Raw genomic sequence first — 21,813 nt, forward strand, 5'->3', positions numbered from 1 at the left:
GTAGATGTTAAACTCTAATACGGTTAAGGTTTAATAATTTCACTTTTCTCCTTTTAAACCTGAGAACCTATATAAGGCTTGAGCATGATCAGATAATGAAAGCCAAGTTCTGATGAAGAGTCACACCCAAACATTAACCTCCATTTAAAATAGCAGACAGAGGAAGGTCATTGATTCATTGTTTGTTAATGCTGTCACCAACAGTATATCAAAACATAATTACTTTCTTCTGGAAATAAATACCAATATTGAAATAATTTGAAAGAAAACCTAAAATGTGTGAAAATGTGGTTTGGAGGAATACTGTTCTGAATTTTGTGTTCTAAGGTAGTTGACCTGACAAATTCAGTCAGGAGTTTGTGATCTACAATTATTTCTTTTGATTATCATTCCTCACATTTCCTTGAGTTTTCACCTTCCCTGTTCTCCCTATTCACAACATGATAATTAGGGCACCTCCACTACTACTACACAAACTGAATACAGCTTTTAAAGTGACTGAATATAACCCACTACTACTTTCCAAAAAGCAATCAGCCCTCGGAATCATGCGTTATACTATACTGTAGTGAAATTGTGTGTGCAATATTTTAAATTAAATAAACCTAGTCACCATTCCATCTCGCAAATTTCCAAATTCTGCAGTACCATGAAAGGATACTCAGATAAAGTCAATTAATACATTAAAGCAGCAACCACCTCCTTATTTAGAAAAAAACATCTACAGATAATTTTGGAAAATTAATCTTCACATAAAATCAACTGTCATCAATGGTCTCATACTTTAAATGGTTTCAGTGTTTTTTGACTCGTGTTCTTTCAGGAGTCTGTTTCACTGCACTATCATGCTTTGTGAAGTATTTTCTGATATCAATTTGTCCTTTTACCAGTTTTGAATCTGGGTACCCCTTGTCTGAATTTAACTTTTCTATACCATCTACCACCATATGTACCTTCAAGATCATTAGTCCGATGTCGTCTTCAAAAGCTGAGAAAGTTCAGCTTTTTTACAAAACACAAATGATTGATACTGCCTTTGTGCTCTTCTCTGCACTGCATCCAGCAGTTTAATGTCTCTTGTGGCTTAGTGACCAGACTGGATACAGTACTCCATGTGATCTGACCAGTGCACTATAGTGTTTGGTCATAAATTTCTTTGACTTGCATTCTATTGATTATGTGGTTCAGCATTTTACTAGTTTTGTTGGTTGTTCATGTCCAATATCCAACATTGTGTCCAGTAAGATCTCTAGGTCTACTTCAACATCAGCTGAGCACCGTAAATGGAGTATAGATAACTCATATTTTTCCTTCCTTTGTGCAGCACTTCACATTGATCCACATTCAATTTATTCACCATTATTCTATCCACCCTTTAAATTTTGTCCAAGTCATTGTTATTTCTGGATTGTCTCCTCTGGGTCCATTGCTCCTCCTAGTTTGTTAAATCGCTAAATTGAACCAGTTTGCATTGAGTATCTTAATCCAAGCTGTTGAGGTAATTTGGAAATATTACAGGTACCAACACCATTCCACTGATCCAACCCCATCCAATTAACTTCAACAAGCAGCTGTTCTCTAAACTTTAGCCATGTTCTTATCCATTAACCACAAGTGCCAGGCAATGACCATCTCCCCGTGACATTTGATGTCATTACCATTGTTGAATCCCCCAGCATCAACATCCTGGGTGTTACCATTAACCAGAAACTTAACTGGACCAAGGACATAAATACTGTGGTTACAAGAGCAGGTCAGAGGCTGGGAATTCTGCAGTGAGTCACCTCATGACTCACCATCTCCAAGGCGCAAGTCAGGAGTGTGATGGAATATTCTCCACTTGGCTGGATGTTGCAGCTCAACAGGTTCAACACAATCTAGGACAAAACTGCCTGCTTGATTGGCACCCATCGAACATCTTAAACATTCACTCCCTCCACCACCAGCACACAGTGGCAGCAGTGTGTACCATCTATAAGATGCACTGCAGCAACTCGCAAAGCCTCCTTCGACAGCACCTTCCAAACCCGCGACCTCTACCACCTAGAAGGATAAGGACAACAGATGCCATGGGAACACCACTACCTGCAAGTTCCCCTCCAAGTCGCACACCATCCTGATTTGGAACTTTATTGCCATTCCTTCACTGTTGCTGGGTCAAAAATTTGGAACTCCATCCCGAAAAACTCTGTGGGTGTACCTACACCTCATGGACTGCAGCGGTTCAAGAAGCAGATCACCACCAATTAGGGATGGACAATAAATGCTGGCTTTGCTAGTGACACTCTCATCCCATGAACCAGTTGAAAGAAATCCACAGAGCTTGGAGCTTAATTGATAAAGAGCCTCTCATTTAGAACTTGCTGTTTTGACCGACTGCTACAGTCAAAGCCCCCAATCAAAATATACGATTCTGATTTGTGGTGGGAGAGATGCACTGATAATTCAATCCCGTTGCTCCACAGATTGCCTAACATATCATTTAAAATTTTCCAAATTAAAAGACCCAGCTGAATTGTACCATCTATTAACCCCTGAATGAGGCTAACCAAACCAGGTGTCTTTAAATCAACAAATTAACTCTTTAATTAGATCTAAATTTTTAAACACTATGAAGATATAAACAACATTTAAAATAGAAAAATTAGACTCTTTGCAAATTTACGGTCCAATGTTGCTTGAAATCCTCACAGAATGTTGCTTTCCTTCTCCAGCGAATTTCAACAATTAACAATTTGCAAATACTTTCAACAGAATCAATCTGACTGACTGTAGAGTTTTTTGAGGGATACAAGATTGTCACAGTCTAACTTCCCTTCCTTCAGTTCAAATTACCAGAGATCTCTGTTTTGGCTTGACTTTTTTAGAATTTTGAGAGCTAATAATTAAACAGACTAAAAATCCTATTCCTTCAGTTTAAACGGTTGAGAACTCTTTCTTCAGGTGCCAACACCAGCTGTCTGTGTTCTGTTAGAACAAACTGTCTTCAACTAAAAGCCAGTTCAAAATGGAATTGTAACAAATGTATCGCATGAGACTCACTCTCAGTGGCTATATCTGTGGTAACGAGAATGCACCCTTTGAATCACAGTCTCCAAGTGGCTGTTTCTTAGGCAACAAAAATGCACCTTCCTATAACTTCTGAGGCTTGCTGGTTCTTAAAGCAATACTGATCCTTTGCAAGCCTTAAAAGCAAACCGCATATTCTGAAAAAAAACTGTAGGACCATGAACTTGCCAAATGCTTTTTTAATTGGTTTTGACATCCATGAGCTTCAATGTCAATGGGATAGGGAAGGCAGGATCAGCCCACATTCTGATCTTGATTGATATAAGCTAATGTTTCAGGTCTGTGACCTTTCATCAAAAACTGGCAAAGGTCAAAAATGGGCTTTGAGTAAGTGTAAAGGGGGAGGGAGGGAAGCAGAACAAAAGGGAGGATGTGTAATAGCAGGAGAGATTAAATGACCAAAATGTCATGGGACAAAGGCAAAGCTAATAGTTGTCAGAGAGATACAGCACTGAAACAGGCCCTTCGGCCCACTGAGTCTGTGCCGAAAATCAACCACCCATTTATACTAATCCTACATTAATCCCATATTCCCTACCACATCCCCACCTTCCCTTAATTCCCCTACCACCTACCTATACTAGGGGCAATTTACAATGGCCAATTTACCTATCAACCTGCAAGTCTTTGGCTGTGGGAGGAAACCAGAGCACCTGGCGGAAACCCACATGGTCACAGGGAGAACTTGCAAACACCGCACAGGCAGTACCCAGAACCGAACCCGGGTCGCTGTAGCTGTGAGGCTGCGGTGCTAACCACTGCGCCACTGTGCCGCCCCACATTAAAAGACACAGCTTTAGTCCAGAGAACGTGTTAATGGCAGAATAATGAACGGCTCTGTCCAAAAGCAAACGTCTGAAAAACAAGTTTAAGCCAGGTACATGGTTAAAATTTTTTTTTAAAAGACTGCCTTTTTAAAAATTTTATTTTTCAGGTCCAGGGGACTTGTCAGCCTTTAGTCCCATTAGTTTTCCGAGTACTTTTTCTCTAGTGATAGTGATTGTTTTAAGTTCCTCCTTCCCTTTTGCCTCTTGGTTTTTTTACTATTGTTATGACCGCAAGATGTGATGCGGATGGTTCCCAGTGTTCAACTCCCCACCTGACCACAGCAAGTGTTTGGATTTCATTTTTATGTTTTCTTTTTTTTTGCGTTTAGAAAGAGTGAAAAAAGAAACAGTAAGGAAGTTTAGGATCACACACTGTACACATTCATTTCATTCACTCCTCCATCTTACAACTGTTATAGCTGGCATTGTTTGTAACAGCCATTTGGGGTTCAAGTTTACATTTTTTTTCCATCATCCTTCCTTTGGATGAGGTATCATTTTAAAATTATATTTCTTTTGGTTATATATTGTCAAATGGGGTTGTAGTTTCTCACACACCAGTCTGTACTACTTTAGGAATGTTAATCACCAGGGTCATGTGATTGAAGCTTGTATGCAATTTTTTGTTACTGCTTGTGGCAAGGTTCTCTGTTTGTACAGGCTTTAACCCCTTAACTATTGCTTCCACAATACATGGTGTTAACCATTCAAGTTCTGGCATATTGATAGTTCTTATTTCTAGGGTGATAGTGGATGAAACATTGTTTTTTAACCCCTGCGAGGTATCTGGGATTTCTTCCTGCTCCATGTCCTTGTTGAGTTCTGACTCTAAATTGTTGGGTTTGATTAGTTTTGGATTTGGAACCTGATCATGTGGTTCTTCAGTGGGTAGATCCATGCTGTCCTCCGTTTTTAGTTTTCTTGTGATTTTCACAAGGTTCATTCAGGCTATGTTACCTTTTACTTCAGAGATAGGTGTTACCCTAATCTGCCCCATGGCCTCGAGGATGCTACTGCTCATAGTTGGTTGCCCAGCTTCCACTGCACTCCCCTGTGGCACTTCAACTAGGTGAGGCATCTCCCTCACTCTTGGCTTTCCTCTTTGGGAACTTTCCTCATCCCTATTTAAATCTTTAAAAAAGGTTTCAGCTAACCATATCTTGGTTGCTTTTCTTTCAGCTTTTGCAGCATTTATCGTAGAGCCAAAATGATTTAAAGAAGCTGTCTGGGTCCTTTTAAATTCTTCTGGCTCTATCGACCCCTGTGGGATTTTTGAGACTTCCCTAGCCCTCTGCAGCTGTACAGAGTTTTATTTGCTCCTCTCGGTTTCTCCAGTCTCTGTAGACTGCTCTGGACTCTCTGGGCACAATACTGTGCTTCCTGCCAAGTCATTGCCCAGCAATAGGTCTACCCCCTGCATGGGTAAGTTCAGAATGTTTCTGACTGTCAATACCCCAGTGACAAACTTACTCTGTATGGAAATATTAACTCGGGGAACTTTCAAGTATTTTCCACATACCGTGGTATTCTGCTTGGCAGTGGCATTTCTGTCAGTTTGGCTGCCTGCAGGGTATGAAAACAACCAGTATCCCTGAGGGTGGTTATCGTCTTGTGTGGTGCCTGGGACGCAAAAGGAATAATTTTTCCTTTTATGTGAAAAGTTCTGATATGTGCCCTGCTCTTGAGCTTTATTAGAAAACAGGCTTACAGTCTGGTCATGCATTCGATTGTGTGCGCATGCGCACACACACACACACGACACATAGAGAAGGTTGAAAAGGAAGGTGATATTCAGTGCGGGGTGGGGGGGGGGGGGGAAGGTTATGATAAATCTGTTATTCTCTTGAGAATCAAGTTCCAGATGGATGCAAGTTTGAGAAAATTGTAGATTTCTCTCTTGATTGTAGGTTCTGTTGAAGACAATTGGGTTCTAGCTTTCACTGCTGAATACTGTAGATGTCAGATTTTTTTCAGCAGGGCCCTGTGCTTCCTGGCTTGGATGGAACTCAAGCTGTTATAAGTAGCTTCACCTTCTGGGTCTGGCTCTCTGGCTCTCTTTCTAAGGTAAAACAGTGTCACCTCTCACCTCCTGGTTGGAGACATACTCATCTCTTTTCCATGGTGATTGCACAGTGGCTACTTCACACCTCCTTTGTTTTAGAAGAAGTCATTCTTGTTTTTGGATAGCTGTAGGATGGGTTCCATTTCCATCTTTTGGCTTTGAAGATTTGTCCTTTTGTCTTTGTCAGACTGTTTGAATACACAAAAGGCCAAACCCCTTTTCTACGGTGGCCGTTTTAGACCAGTGTTCACTTTTAAAAATGAAGGTTCATGTTGTTTTAAAGACAGTCAATTTTTCGTAACTCTTCAGAGTTAGTCCATTATATCATCGCACTTCCGGGTATGCCTGGCACTATTCTTGGGATGCTTTTGTGTGTTCTACTGTGAAGACAGATACAAAATACTTGTTCAAAGTCTCTGCTATTTCCTTGTTTCTCATTATTAATTTTCCAGTCTCGTCCTCTAATGGACCAACACTTGGTTTAGCTTCTCTTTTCCTTTCTATATACACTTGTAGAAGCTTTTACTGTCTCACTTTATATTTTTTGCTCGCTTACCCTCACTTCTCCCTCTTTTTTTAAGTCATCCTTTGCTGTTTTCTAATTTTTCTAATCTTCTGGCCTACCACTAATGTTTGCAGCACTGTGCACCTTTTCTTTCAATTTGTTACCATCCTTAACTTCAGTTAGCCACCGATGGTTGCATCCTTCTCAGTCACTCTTGCCTGAAGGATCCTTTACTATGAGGTCATTTATTAAACTTGTCTCATTACCAGGTCTGAAATAGCCTGTTCTCTGGTTGGTTACAGAACATATTGTACTAAGAAACTGTCGCAAATGCACTCTTATGAACTTATCCTCCAGGCTATCTTTGACAATTTGATTTGTCCAATTGATATGAAGATTAAAATCATCAATTATTGCAGTACCTTTCTTACAAGCCCCCATTATTTCCTGATTTATACTCTCTCCTACAGTGTAGCTACTGTTAGGGGGGGGTCTATAAATTACTCCACCAGTAACTTTTCTCCCTTGCTGTTTCTTATCGACACCCAGACTAATTCTACATCTTGATCTTCTGAGCCACGATCATGTCTCACTACTGTAGTGATCTTTATTAACAGAGCTACCCCACCTCCTTTTCCTTTCTTCCGATCCTACCCTTGAATATTTAGTTCTCAGCCTTGGTCACTCTGCAACCATGTGCCTGTAATGTTTATTATATCATACCCATTTATTTCTATTTTTGCTATCCTTTTATTCATCCTGTTACAAATGCTGCATGCATTCAGATAAAGAGCCTTTAATTCTGACTTTTTAACCATTGTTCCCCACTCCGAACTTATTTGCTGGTGCACTGTTATGTTTGTACGCTCTGTCCCTTCCTGCCACACTCTGGTTATCAGTACCAGTATCGCTACCCTACACTATTGTTTTGTCCTGTCTCATTAACTTTCTAAGTTTCCCCTCATGTGAACCCTCCCACCAACTATTTAGTTTAAAGCCATTACCGCCCTAGTTATGCGCTTCACCAGGACACTGGTCCTAGCGCAGTTCAAGTGAAGCCTGTCCCACTAGTACAGTCCCCTCTTCTCCCCAATACTGGTGCCAATGCCCCATGAATCAAATCCCATTTCTCCTACACCTATCTTTGAGCCATGCATTCAACTCTCCAATCTATTTGCCCTGTGCCAATTTGCTCATGGCTCAGGTAGTAGTCCAGAGATTATTACTTTTATGGTTCTGCTTTTTAATTTATCCCTAGGTGCTTATACTCCCTCAGCAGAATCTCTTTCTTAGTCCTACCTCTGTCATTGGTACTCATGTGGACCATGATGACTGGATCTTTCCCCTCCCACTCCAAGTTCCTCTTCAGCCCCAAGGTGATATCCTTAACCCTGGCATTGGACAGGCAACACTGTCTTCAGGACTCGCGCTCTCGGCTCCAGAGAACAGAATCTATCCCCCTAACTATATCGTTGTCTACTACTACAACTACATTCCTTTTTACTCCCCCATATGAATGGGCCCCTGCACTATGGTGCTGTGGTCAGTTTGCTCTCATCCACACAAGCTGCAAGAACATTGAAACAAAAAAATGCTGGAAATACTCAGCAGATCTGGCAGCATCTGTGGAGAAAGAAGCAGAGTTAACGTTTATGACCTTTTAGAACGGCCACCTCTTCACTCACTGCACCAAATTCCCACACATGCCAAATTCCCCAGGTTAAGCACTGTCTCACCATACTCAGTCAAATGACCTGCCAATACTACCCATCAGGGCTTGTATGAATAATTGGCACTTGGATGAGGTACCAGTGCCCATGGAACCTTACGCCAGCAAAGTAGTAGTGCTTTTGAGAGGAGGAAAGAGAATTGCATTAGGTGGGGTAGGGGGTGGAATTGGTGGGAAGAGCACTTTAATGTTTACATGAGATTCTAAGTTTAACAAGAAAAGCAAAGTAAGTGTTTGGCAGTTTGTTTTGTTTGAAGAGCTCTTAATTTTTAGTCAAATTCAAGTGATGTATTTTAATGTAACTTTTAATTGTTAAATGAAATGTTTACCAAACCTTGTTTCATTAAAACTTTTTCAAGAAGCTAGTGGCCTATTTAAAAATGGCCTCTTCTTACTACTTGAGCTGATCATTGTGTCTTACAGTCTTGACGATGACTGCTTGCCTGTGATCAGAGTAAAGCAACATGCAGTAGAGAATTTTTAACATTTGTTTAGTTTAACAACCTGGTTTTAAAACCATTCAAGTGCATCCTAACTGGTGGATAATTCTAATGACTACCAGTACACAAACCCAGAAGGTAAATTGGATTTATGATGTTGCACGGGCCTTTTCTCTTTCATGTTAAAAGGTTCTGCCATCTTGGAGTCTTTTCTTTCCTTGATCTAATCAAATTCCCAAACATCATCTATGAATGCATGTTACACAAGCAAGCTCACACAATACATCTTTCAGCTCTTCAACTCATAGTACCTCTGACCTCAGCTTCTCCCCTGCTCCTGAAACTCCTCTTTTATGTTCCCCTGGCTGGGGAGAGTCTCCTCCCAATCCAGGAAATTAGTGTTATTTCTGGGCCAGTTTTTTAAAATCTAGTTGAGAATAACAAATGATGTGGTACAGATTCAGTTGGACCTAATAAAATTGACTGAGATTTTCTTCCTTTTTTTAAAAAATCTACAGTGCTAACAGCTGTGAGTGCAATGACTGTCCAGGTCCCTCAGTCTCAAATAGAGGTTGGTAGAGGTGATGATTTGCAGTTAAAATGTCAATACACAACGAACATGGCGGAAAGAATTGGACTTAATGTTGAATGGTATCTACTTCCAGATGATCCAGATGGAGAACTGGTAAGTATAAGTCTTGAGCATCCCTGATTTTAATCGTTCCACCATTGGTGCCTTCAGTTGCCTAGGCCCTAAGCTGTGGAATTCCCTCCATGCCACTCTCCCATCCTGCCTCCAAGAAAATAGCCTGGGGGCGGAATACAGCTGGGGAACCGACAGACAGGCCAGTGGCACTATTTTTACCACCCACACCCTCCATTCCTCACCCTGATGGGGCCTAAAAATCAGGCCCACAGAGTCTATACCAGGAAGGATGAATTAGATTTAAATCATGTGCAGAAAATAAAATGGAGAGGGAAAGGGAGATGGGATTAAGAGAGATAAGAGACAGACGGGAAAGGTTTAAAAACAAAATAAATCTCCAGCAATAATTAAAATCTAAAAGGATGAGACTCCACACTTGTAAAATTAAATTTCAGTGTCCAAGAGGTTGTTTGGCAGTAATTAAGGCTTATCACGCTGTTACAAATTCACTTACACCTAAATACACCAGCCTTAACATTTTCTGTTATGTTTAGCAGAAGTGGCTAAGTACTGCAACTTCATGCCCTTATATAGATTTCAATGTCGAATGCCAAATTCAAAAAATGGGGGCTAAGAATTTGAAAAATGGAGGATGGAGGAAGGGGCTGCCTCAGCTGCACTATTGGCATCCAAGTTCAACCTGACACAATATTCAGGCAAGCCTGTAAACGGGGGAGCAGCCTGCCCGTCTGAAATGGGTGTAAAGCTCCTTTACTAAGAACATCAGGGACCTATGCTATAGAAACCCAATGCACAATTCAGGTGCAAATGGGCAAAGCTTGCACCTATTTGTAGCAAGTCTTGAGGGGCCTAGCCAGTGGTTCTCAGAGACTGTTCGAGGCCACTCAATAAAGGGCCATAAATTTTTTTTAAATGTTTTATTTTTATGGAGCCAGAAGGATCAGGCGTGCTTCACCTGGCTGCACAAAAATACTACAGACTGCTGCTGCCCAGGGCTCACTCCCCTCAGCTTCACATCTGCTGACCTAGTGTCCGTTTTGGGAATAAGTCAAATTTATTCCCCAAAGTCTGCATGTTTGAAACTAATGCAAATGATGTTGTCTATGAATTGATGTGAATTAGTGCATTCATATACTTTGTAATTGCTCGTCAAATTTTGTTTATATTCGTTTGTGGGAGTCGCTGGCCAGGCCAGCATTTGTTGCCGATCCCTAATTCCCTTTGAATTGGGTGGCTTGCTAGGCCATTTCAGAGGACATTTTAAGAGTCAACCACATTGATGTGGATCTGGAGTCACCATGTAGGCCAGACCAGCTAAGGATGGCAGATTTCCTGCCCTAAAGGACATTGGTGACCCTGTTGGGTTTTTACAACGATCGACAATGGTTTTATGGTCATCGTTAGAATAGCTTTTAATTCTAGATTTATTAATTGAATTCAAATTTCACAAACTGCTGTGGTGGGATTCAAACCCATGTCCCCAGAGCATTAGGCTCTGGATTATGAATCCAGAGACATTACCACTGCGCACCGGCTCCCCTTAAATTAGCCAAATTGGAGCTTTAACCTGTGAACTAGTTCAAACACAGATCATCCTAGTTGTCAGTAACACATCTTTGTTTGCATTTTTGGGGGATAGAGGGAGGAAGAGGCAAATTACATGTAATTAATAACAAATAAACCAAATCTAAAGTCAGAATAAACTTTGCACTATTCTGATAACTTTGTGATATGTGATAATGCGAGCAGGTAAATTAATTTTATTTTTGCAATTTTCTATCAATTATTTGGCTGTTGAAATTAGAGTAAGTTTAGTGTTCACTTACCATATCTTGTCATAATTAAATATTTCCAAGAACTTAATTTTACAAAGCTGTACTTTACAAAACTGCTGTAAAATTGAAGCTAACATGTAACTGGTTATAAAAATCACTATAGTACTGTAGCAGATCTTAAACTGTTTCCAGTTTAACTAGATGATTGGACAGCCTTTTAATTCCAGAACAGTTTAGTCTGCTGCTTTAAACTGCTAATTACTAGCTAATATGAATAACTGAATTTCCTGTACTCTGGGGGGGGGGGGGAAAAAACAAAAATCTATTGGGGAAATTTTTATTATCTCTAGTAGACAATTGAATTTGTCTGGAATTTTGTTCCTTGTGTGTGTACATTTGTTTTAATGGAATGGTGTTTGTATTTAGCAGACATCATCCAATTAGCAAGAAAAAAAGACTGAGAAATCTGTCAAACTACCATATTTATATTTAATTGTATATCTTATGAGCATTACTATCTTTTGCATGTAATTTCATTGTGGTAATCTGCGAATCTCAATTTCAAAAGAGGTAGGGAAATTCAAAGCTGAAACTGGCAATTCTTTTGATTTATTCATGCTTGGGACATGAGCATCACTGGCAAGGCCAGCATTTATTGCCGATCCCTTACTGCTCTTGGGAAGGTGGTTTTGAGCCGCCGCCTTGAACTGCTGCAGTCCATGTTGTGTAAGTACACCCACAGTGCTGTTGGGGAGGGAGTTCCCGGATTTTGACCCAGCGACAGTGAAGGAACAGCGATATAGTTCCAAGTCAGGATGGTGTGTGGCTTGGAGAGGAATTTGCAGGTGGTGGTGTTCCCATGAATTTGCTGCCTTTGTTCTTCTAGGTTGTAGAAGTTTTGGGTTTGGAAGGTGCTGTCGAAGGAGCCTTGACAAGCTGCTGCAGTGCATCTTGCAGATCATACACACTGCTGCCACTGTGCGCCGGTGGTGGATGGGGTGCTGATCAAATGGGCTGCTTTTGTTTTGGATGGTGTCAAGTTTTTTGAGTGTTGTTGGAGGTGCACCCATCCAGGCAAGTGGAGAGTATTCCATCACACTCCTGACTTGTGCTTTGTACATGGTGAAAAGGCTTTAGGGAGTCAGGAGGTGAGTTGCTCACTACAGAATTCCTAGCCTCTGATCTGCTCTTGTAGGCACAGTATTTTTATGGCTGGTCCAATTCATGTTTCTGGTCAATGGTAACCCCCAGGATGTTGGTGGGGCTTCAGCAATGGTAATGCTGTTGAATATCAAGGGGAGATGGTTAGGTACTCTCTTGTTGGAGATGGTTATTGCCTGGCACTCTCATGGCATGAATGTTATTTGCCACTTATAAGTTCAAGCCTGAATGTTGTCCAGGTCTTGCTGCATATGGACATGGACTGCTTCAGTATCTTGAGGAGTTGCGAATGTTATTGAACATTGTGCAGTCATTGGCAAACATCCTCACTTCTGACCTTGTGTTGGAGAGAAAGTCATTGATGAAGCAGCTGAAGACAGTTGGGCATAAACATTACCCTGAGGAACTTCCTCAGCAATGTCCTGGGGCTACGATGACTGGCCTCCAACAACCACAACCACCTTCCTTTTTGCTAGGTATGACTCTAACCAGTGGAGACTACCCTCCCCTGCCCCCCGCCCCGAATTGTGGTGACAATTAAGCAAGCCAAAAACATCCCCTTCCTCAATCATGGCAGAGTCCAGCACATTAGTGCAAAAGCTAAGGCTGAAGTATTTGCAACTATCTTCGGCCAGAAGTCACATTGACTTCAATTTTGCTAGTGCTCCTTGCTGCCACGTTCTGTCAAATGCTGCCTTGATGTCAAAGGAAGTCGCTCTCTCCTCAACTCTGGAATTTAGCTCTCTTGTCTATGTTTGGACGAAGGCTGTAATGAGGTCTGGAACTGAGTGACCTTGGCAGAGCCCAAACTGAACATCGGTGAGCAGGTTGTTGCTCTATGCTTGACAGCACTGTCCACACCACCCTCCATCGCTTTGCGTATTATTGAGAGAAGACTGATAGGATGGTAATTGGCTGGATTGGATTTTTCCTGCTTTTTGTGGACAGGGCATACCTGAGCAATTTTCCACATTGTTGGGTAGATGCCAGTTGTGTAGTTGTCCTGGAGCAGATTGGCTAGGGGTGCACTAGTTCTGGAGCACAGGTCCTCAGTATTACAGCCAGGATGCTTTCAGGGCCCATTGCCTTTTCTGTTCTCCAGCTTCAGCTGTTTCTTTGCTAGTAGACAAGATTTTGGAGGTGAAATTCATATTAGGCAATAGTGGAAACAGGTGACAGCAAATTGGCTGCCCACTTCACACAACACGATTTTCTCTCCCATTGATCACAATTGGGCCCACTGGGAAATGGGCTACCTAGCTGCTATTGCCCCCTTTCACGCTTCGGCCAAAGTTAAATTTATATCCATAAGGCAAGTCTTGCATCAATGTTCTCTGCCTGACCATAAACTGTTGAAGCAACTGGTACAATGGATAATTAGCCCAATATGGATTTTCCTAGCTGTATTTATTTTATGTATGTACTGTCTGCTATGTGCTTTGAATCTCTGTGAATTATAACTAAATAGTTTCAGCTTGAAAGTGTGACCAGAATTTAATACACATCAATTAGAAAGGAGTGAGAGTGCAGCATGAGGCCTACTTTAATACAGAAAGCATATTACTGCAGTAAAATCATTCTTAATCTCTTTTGTGGAACTGCATAATCCTGAAGATTACGGAAAAGGTACTGAAGGAGGAAGCAGTCCTCTGAAAACCTGAAGCACAATGCATATACCAGTACAAAAGTTTTCTGATTCTAAGCATTATTGTTCTACCTTTTTTATAGACTGATGTAGTCCAGTACTTTTTTGGCGGAGTCTATAAGGCTGGAAAACTGTACACGGCCAGAGCGAATTTCTCAGGAGATGTTGAGAAGGATGATTGTTCAATCACGATCAAAAATACACGTATGACTGACAGTGGATCCTATGAGGTTGAAGTTAAAATGCCTTTTGACTTGGAAGGCGATCGGAAAGACAGAATAGAAGTGACTGTATTGGGTAAGAACATTCAAAAAATTGCTTCTGCGTAGGTAAATGCTGCTGTTGTTAGCTGTCTTTATAAACAGTATTCTAGTCATTGAAAGGAGATAAGGCTATTTTATTATGTATATTTAAGGCTGTATTCCAAAGCACAGTTCCTCAATACAGTCTGTCAGCTGATACAGAAGGGTAAGTGCAAGATGCCATACACACATTTCTTAAATATACCAACATCTACTGTTTGCTTTGTAATTAAATTTTCCATGGTGCTGAAATTTGTGTTGTGCAGCAACTGTGGGTTGAAAATGCTACTTTAAGTGACCTTGTATGTAGCTAAACTAAACAGATGGGAATTGACCCTGATTTGTTCTCTCCATACTCGTAAGTTAATTAATTGTAACTGAAACAGCAGTGAGTGCTTTACTATTGCCTTCTGAGCCCTTAGGTCCAGGAAGGGAAAAGCTTTGCAGTCCTAATTGTGTTGTATTAAAGCTGACTGGATGTTTGTGAGGGCCAGGAGGTTGTGTGTGGATGCAGCTGTGTCTTGGGGAGGGTGTGTGTGTGTTTTTTTTATTTGTTTGTGGGATGTGGGCGTCGCTGGCTAGACCAGCATTTATTGCCCATCCCTAATTGCCCTTGAGAAGGTGGTGGTCAGCTGTCTTGAACCGCTGCAGTCCATGTGAGGTAGGGACACCCGCTGTGCTGTTTGGAAGGGAGTTCCAGGATTTTGACACAGCGACAGTGGCTTGGAGGGGAACTTGCAGATGGTGGTGGTCTCGTGCATCTGCTGCTCTTGTCCTTCTAAGTGGTAGAGGTCAAAGGTTTGGAAGGTGCTGTCGAAGGAGCCTTGGTGAGTTGCTGCAGTGCATCTTGTAGATGGTACACATTGCTGCCATTGAGTGTTGGTGAAAGGAGTGAATGTTGGAGGTGGTGGATGGGTTGCTCATCAAGCGGGCTGCTTTGTCCTGGATGGAGTCAAGCCTCTTGAGTGTTGTTGGAGCTGCACCCATCCAGGCAACTGGAGAGTATTTCATCACACTCCTGACTTGTGGACAGGCATTGGGGAGACGAGAGGTGAGTTACTCGCCGTAGAATTCCCTGTCTCTAACCTGCTCTTGTAGCCACAGTAAGCATGTAGCGGCTGCAGTTCAGTTTCTTGTCAATAGGAAACCCCCACCACGTCCCTGCCCAACCATTCCCCACAAATGTTGATCTTGGGGGTTTCAGAGATGGTAAGGCCATTGAATGTCAAGGGGAGATGGCTAGATTCTCTCTTGTTTGAGCTGGTCATTGCCTGGCACTTGTGTGACGCAACTGTTACTTGCCACTTATCAGCCCAAGCTTGGGGATTGTCCAGGTCTTGTTGCATTTCTACACGGATTGCTTCAGTATCTGAGGAGTTGTGAATGGTGCTGGACATTGTGCAGACATCCCCACTTCTGACCTTTTATGATGGAGGGAAGGTCATTGCTGAAGCAGCTGAAGATGGTTGAGCCTAGGACACTACCCTGAGGAACTCCTGCAGTGATATTCTGGAGCTGAGATGATTGACCTCCAACAACCACAACCATCTTCCTTTGCTCTAAGTATGACTCCAACCAGCAGAGAGCTTTCCCCCTGATTCCTATTGACTCCAGTTTTGCTAGGGCTCCTTGATGCAATTCTCGGTCAGATGCTGCCTTGATGTCCAGGGCAGTCACACTCATCTCACCTCCTGAGTTCAGCTCTTTTTGTCCATGTTTGGACCAAAGCTGTAATGAGGTCAGGAGCTGAGTGGCCCTGGCGGAACCCAAACTCAGTGTCAATGAGCAGGTTATTGCTGTGTAAGTGCTGCTTGACAGCACTGTCAACAACCTCTTCCATCACTTTGCTGATTGAGAGTAGACTGATAGGACAGTAATTGGCCGGGTTGATTTGTCCAGCTTTTTGTGGACAGGACATACCTGGACAATTTTCCAAATTGCTGGGTAGATGCCAGTGTTGTAGCTGTACTGGAACAGCTTGGCTAGGGGTACAGCTAGTTCTGGAGCACAAGTCTTCAGTACTATTGCGAGTGTTGTCGGGGCGCATAGCTTTTGCAGTATCCAGTGCATTCAGCTGTTTGATATCACGTGAAGTGAATAGGATTGGATGAAGACAGGCACCTGTGATACTGGGGACCTCGGGAGAAGGCTGAGATTGATCATCCACTCAGCACTTTTGGCTGAAGATAGATGCAAATGCTTCAGCCTTGCCTTTTCCACCGATGTGCTTGGCTCCCCCGTCATTGAGGAAGGGGATATTTGTGGAGCCTCCTCTCGCTCTCGCGCTGCCTCGCTCTCGCGCTGCCTCGCTCTCGCGCTGCCTCGCTCTCGCGCTGCCTCGCTCTCGCGCTGCCTCGCTCTCGCGCTGCCTCGCTTTCTCGCTTTTCGCTCTCGCTCTCGCGCTCTCTCGCTCTCGCGACTTGGCAGGGATGTGGGAATCAGGAGGAAATATCAGAGAGGAATACCAAGGTGCCCAGAATACTGGGAGAGATAGATAGCACTCGAGTAGGGAATAGTGAATTATTAGGTGGGGTCAGAGTAAGGGAGAAAGTAATAAAGTTTAAATCAGGGATAATGTGCAAGCATGTGAATGCACAGAGTGTTGTTAATAAGATTGGTGAATTACAGCTGCAGATTGACATGTGGAAATATGATGATGACTAACAGACCTGGCTCAAAGAAGGGCAAGACTGAGTGTTAAATATTCCTGGATACAGGTGTCCAGGCAAAATAGGAATGGGGGAGACAGGGTGACAGTGCTGATTTGAGGAGAGCACTGCAGTGCTGGATATAAAGGATATCCCAGAGGGGTCGAGGACAGAATCTATTTGGCTAGAGCTATAGGCCACCAACTAGTCAGAAGGATGTAGAGGAAAAACTGTGCAAGGAAATTTAGAGGGGTGCAAAAATTATGGGCTAGTTATATTGGGGGACTTGAGATATCCAAACATAGACTGGGATAGTATTAGTGTAAAGGGCAGCGAGGGGCAAGAGTTCCTGGAGTGTGTTCAGGAAAATTTTCTACAGCAGTATGTTTCTAGTCCAATGAGAAAGGAGGCACCGCTAGACCTGGTTTTTGGCAATGAGGTGGGCCAAGTGGATCAAGTATATAGTAGGAGGTCATTTAGGGGACAATGATCATTGTATCATAAGGTTTAGGCTGATTATGGAAAAGGGCAAAGAATGAAGCAGAGTAGGAATAATTAACTGAGGGAGAGCCAACTTCAATGGGGTAAGAAAAGATCTGGGACAAATAAATTGGAGTCAAAGGTTGGCAGAAAAAATGGTAGCTGAACAATGGGCTACCTTCAAAGAAAAGATAGTTCGGGCACAGTTAAGGTATGTTTCCTCAAAGGGGAAAGGTAGGGTAAACAAATTCAGAGCTCCCTGGATGAAAAAAATGGTAAAGAAGAAAAAGTATGTTTATGACCGATGCTGTTGAGAACCAGGCTGAATATAGAAGGGGAAGTGAAAAAAAAAATTAGAGAAGCAAAGGGAGAGTATGAAAAGAGACTGGCAGTTAAAGTAAAAGGAAATCCCAAAGTTTCCTATAGACAGCTAACTAGTAAAAGGATAGTAAAAGGAGGAGTGGGGCTGATTAGGGACCAAAAAGGGTATTTTCACATGGAAGCAGAGGGCATAGCTGAGGTATTAAATGAATACTTTGCATCTGTCTTTACTAAGGAAGAAGACGCAACCCAGGCAATGGTGAAAGAGGAGGCAGTTCAGGCAGTAGACGGGTTTAAAATTGACACGGAGGAGGTATTGGATAGACTGTCTGCACTTAAAGTGGATAAGGCACCAGGACCGGATGAGATGCATCCAAGGATACTGAGAAGTGAGAGTGGAAATTGTGGAGGTACTGGCCATAATTTTTCAGTCTTCCTTAGCGGTGCCAGAGGACTGGAGAATTCCAAACGTTACACCCTTGTTCAAAAAAAAGTGTAAAGATAAGCCCAGCAACTACAGGCCAGCTTAACTTCTTCGGTGGCGGGGAAAATTCTAGAAAGAATAATTTGGGACAAAATTAATAGTCACTTGGGCAAATGTGGGTTAATTAAAGAAAGACAGCATGGATTTCTTAAGGGAAAATCATGTTTAACTAACTTGCTGGAGTTTTTTGAGGAGACAACAGAGAGGGTTGATGAGGGCAACACTGTTGATGTGGTGTACATGGACTTTCAAAAGGTGTTTGATAAAGTGCCGCACAACAGACTTGTGAGCAAAGTTATAGCTCATGGAATAAACAGGACAACAGCAATACGGATATGAAATTGGCTGAGTGACAGGAGACAAAGAGTAGGGCTTCATGGATGTTTTTTGGGCTGGAGGAAGGTTTGTAGTGGAGTTTCCCAGGGGTCAGTGTTGGGACCTGTGCTTTTCCCGATATATATTAATGACCTTGGTGTACAGGGCACAATTTAAAAGTTTGCAGATGATATGAAACTTGGAAGCATTGCGACCTGTGAAGAGGATAGTGTAGAACAGCAAAAGGACTTGGACAAGTTGGCGGAATGAGCAGCCAAGTTGCCAGTGAAGCTCAGTGTGGAGAAATGTGAAGTGTTGCACTTTGGAAGGAAGAACATGGAGAGACAATATAAAATAAAGGGCACAATTCTAAAGGGAGTGAAGGAACAGAGGGACCAGGATGTATATGTGCATAAGTGACTGAAGGCAGCAGAACAGGTTGTGCGCAATTAATAAAGCATACAGTATCCTGGGCTTTATTAATAGGGGCATCGAGTACAAGAGCAAGGAGGTTATGTTGACTTTATATAAAACACTAGTTCAGCCTCAGCTGTAGTATTGCGTCCAGTTCTGGGTACAGATAAGATTCATGAGCATGGCTTGAGGGATGAGGAATTTCAGTTATGAAGATGGATTGGAGAAGATGGGACTGTTCCTCTTTCAGAAGAGAAGGCTGAGAGGTGATTTGATAGAGATATTCAAAATCATGAGGGGTCTGGACTGAGTAGATAGGGAGAAATTGTTCCCACTCTTGAAAGGATCGAGAATGAGAGGGCACAGATTTATAGTATTTGGTAAAAGAAGCAAAAGCGACATGAGGAAAAACCTTTTTTGTAGCGAGTGGTTAGGGTCTGGAATGCACTGCCTGGGTGTATGTTGGAGGCAGGTTCAATTGAAGCATTCAGAAGGGAATTAGACTGTTCTATGAAAAGGAAAAATGAGCAGAGCAGGGGAGAGGTGGGGGAGTGGCACTCGGTGAAATGCAGTAGAGCCAGTGCAGACATAATGGGCCGAATGGCCTCCTTCTTTGCTATAACAATTCTGTGTATGTTTGTGTCTTGGGGAGGATGAGTATGTGTGTGCGTGTTAAAAACAAAGTGCTGGAAATACTCGGATCAGGCAGCATCTGTGGAGAGAGAAGCAGAGTTAACGTTTCAGGTCTGTGACCTTTCATCAGAACTGGCAAAGGTTAGAAAAGAATTAGGTTTTAAGCGGGGGGGGGGTGGGGGGGGGGGTTTGATAGGGAAGGTGTGTGATAGGGCAGAGGGTAGAAGAGATTAAATAACAGCTGTCATGGGACAAGAGCAAAGAATGTGTTGATGCCTGTGATGAAAGACAAAGCATTCGTCCAAAGAGCATGTTAATGGCAGAATAACGAGCAGCTATGTCTACATGAAAACAGGCACGTGGTTAAAAAAAATAAAGTAATAAAATAGAAAAATTTAAAAAAGCCAGTCATGCTCTAAAATTGTTGAACTTGAGGTTCAGTCCGCAAGTGCCTAACTGAAAGATCAGGTGCTGCTCCTCGAGCTTGTGTTGATGTTCACTGGAACACTGCAGCAGGCCAAAGACAGAAATATTGGCATGAGAGCAGAGGTGGTTGTTGAAATGACAAGCAGCCGGAAGCTCGGGGGTCATGGTTTCGGACTGAGTGGAGGTGTTCTGCAAAGCGGTCGCCCAATCTGCGTTTGGTCTCCCCAGTGTAGAGACAACCGCATTGTGAGCAGCAAATGCAGCATACTAAATTGAAAGAAGTACAAGTAACTCAGTGCTTCACATGGAAGGGGTGTTTGGGGCCTTGGATGGTGAGGAGAGAGCGGGTAAAAGGGCAGGTATTACATCTCCTGCGATTGCATGGGAAGGGGGTGAGGTGTCGTGGGTGATGGAGGAGTGGACCAGGGTGGCACGGAGGGAATGATCCCTTCGGAATGCTGATGGGGGAGGGGAAGGGAAGATGTGTTTGGTGGTGGCATCACGCTGGAGGTGGAGGAAGTGGCAGAGGATGAATCTTTGGATGTGAAGGCTGATTGGGTGGAAAGCGAGGACAAGGGGAACCTTGTCACAGTTCTGGGAGGGAGGGGAAAGGGTGAGGGCGGAAGTGCAGGAAATAGGTCGAACACTGTTGAGGGCCCTGTCAACCACAGTGGGGGGGATCATCGGTTGAGGAAAAAGGAACACATGTCAGAAGCGCTGTTGTGTACTGGCCCTAGGGATTGCCTAAAATAAAGAAGGTAAACACTTCACTGAATGCAGAACTGGACAATGCAGGAGTTCTCCTCACGGCCTGATGTTAAACCGATCACTATATTCCAATTCCCCAATAACGTTTATCGGAGGGCTGCTGCCACACTAGCAGCAGCACACACGTGAGCTCAATTTCCCCAACAGTATCCTCTCGCTTCACTGGGGTTGTTGAAATGAGGCTTGCGGCTCTCCAGATATTGGCAGATACTGGCTTTCCATTCAGGACTGATGCATCTGGTCATCGCCCCATTTCTGGGCCTATATTTCTAGCCAGAAGATCAGATGCTTAATGTTTTGTGCAACTAAGTGCCAGGTTCTTGATTCTGCAAAACATATTTGACTCAAATATTTTCACTTTATACAAGTTGATCATGGATCCACAGAAGATTTTCAGTCATAGAACACTAAAAATATTAAATGTTGTCCTAATGACATAATTTAGGTCTCACTGGGTAAATGGACACTTTCTGCATTCAGAAGTTATGTGTATTCTGCTTTTCTCAGTCTGGTACTAATAAGCAAATTACCTTTATCCATTTTTAAAGAGGTAAGAGAAACAAAACATTTTCTTATCTTCTCCTTTCTCTCTCTGCCACCCATCCCCCACAAACTAATGCAGTTTCTTTCCGGTACCTGATGCTAGACATTTTAAAATTAGCATTTAATAACTTGGATCATGTGCAATAAAATGCATGTGGTTTTGTTCTTGGTCATTCCAATATTACATATGAATAAGTGCAAGAGTGTCAAAATTAAATCCTTTACAGTTTGTACCTGATCTAAGTTACAGTATGGTAAAATCTACGCACGACTTAAAAATAACGTACACATCCCTCCATGGCCTCACCCTCCCCACCTCTAACTTCCTCCAGCCCTACGGAACTCCAAGATCTCTGCACTCGTCCAACTCTGGCCTCTTATGCATCCCTGACTTTGTTTTGCCACATCATTGGTGGCCGTGCCTTCAGCTATATGAGTCCCAACACTGGAATTCCCTCCCTAAATCTTTCCCCTCTCTCTCCTCCTTTTAAGACCCTCTTTAATACCTAACTGTTGGCCAAGCTTTCGATTACCTGTCCTAATGTCTCATGTGGCTCGGTGTAAAATTATTTTGTCTAATGATCCTGTGATGGGGCATT

At 42.6% G+C, this 21,813-nt stretch overlaps 1 protein-coding gene across 1 annotated transcript in view; it reads left to right on the forward strand.

The window, feature by feature from the left end:
- The window catches only part of LOC137374565 (cell surface A33 antigen-like), a 52,859-nt gene that overhangs the window by 4,460 nt on the left and 26,586 nt on the right, over positions 1 to 21,813 (forward strand). The window contains exons 2-3 of the mRNA XM_068040856.1: positions 9,151 to 9,317; positions 13,964 to 14,177. Of these exons, the coding sequence (XP_067896957.1) occupies positions 9,151 to 9,317; positions 13,964 to 14,177 (381 nt within the window). The remainder of the gene's footprint in view (positions 1 to 9,150; positions 9,318 to 13,963; positions 14,178 to 21,813) is intronic.

The sequence above is a fragment of the Heterodontus francisci genome, chromosome 10 (genome assembly GCF_036365525.1).
Source record: "Heterodontus francisci isolate sHetFra1 chromosome 10, sHetFra1.hap1, whole genome shotgun sequence".
Classification (NCBI taxonomy): Eukaryota; Metazoa; Chordata; class Chondrichthyes; order Heterodontiformes; family Heterodontidae; genus Heterodontus; species Heterodontus francisci.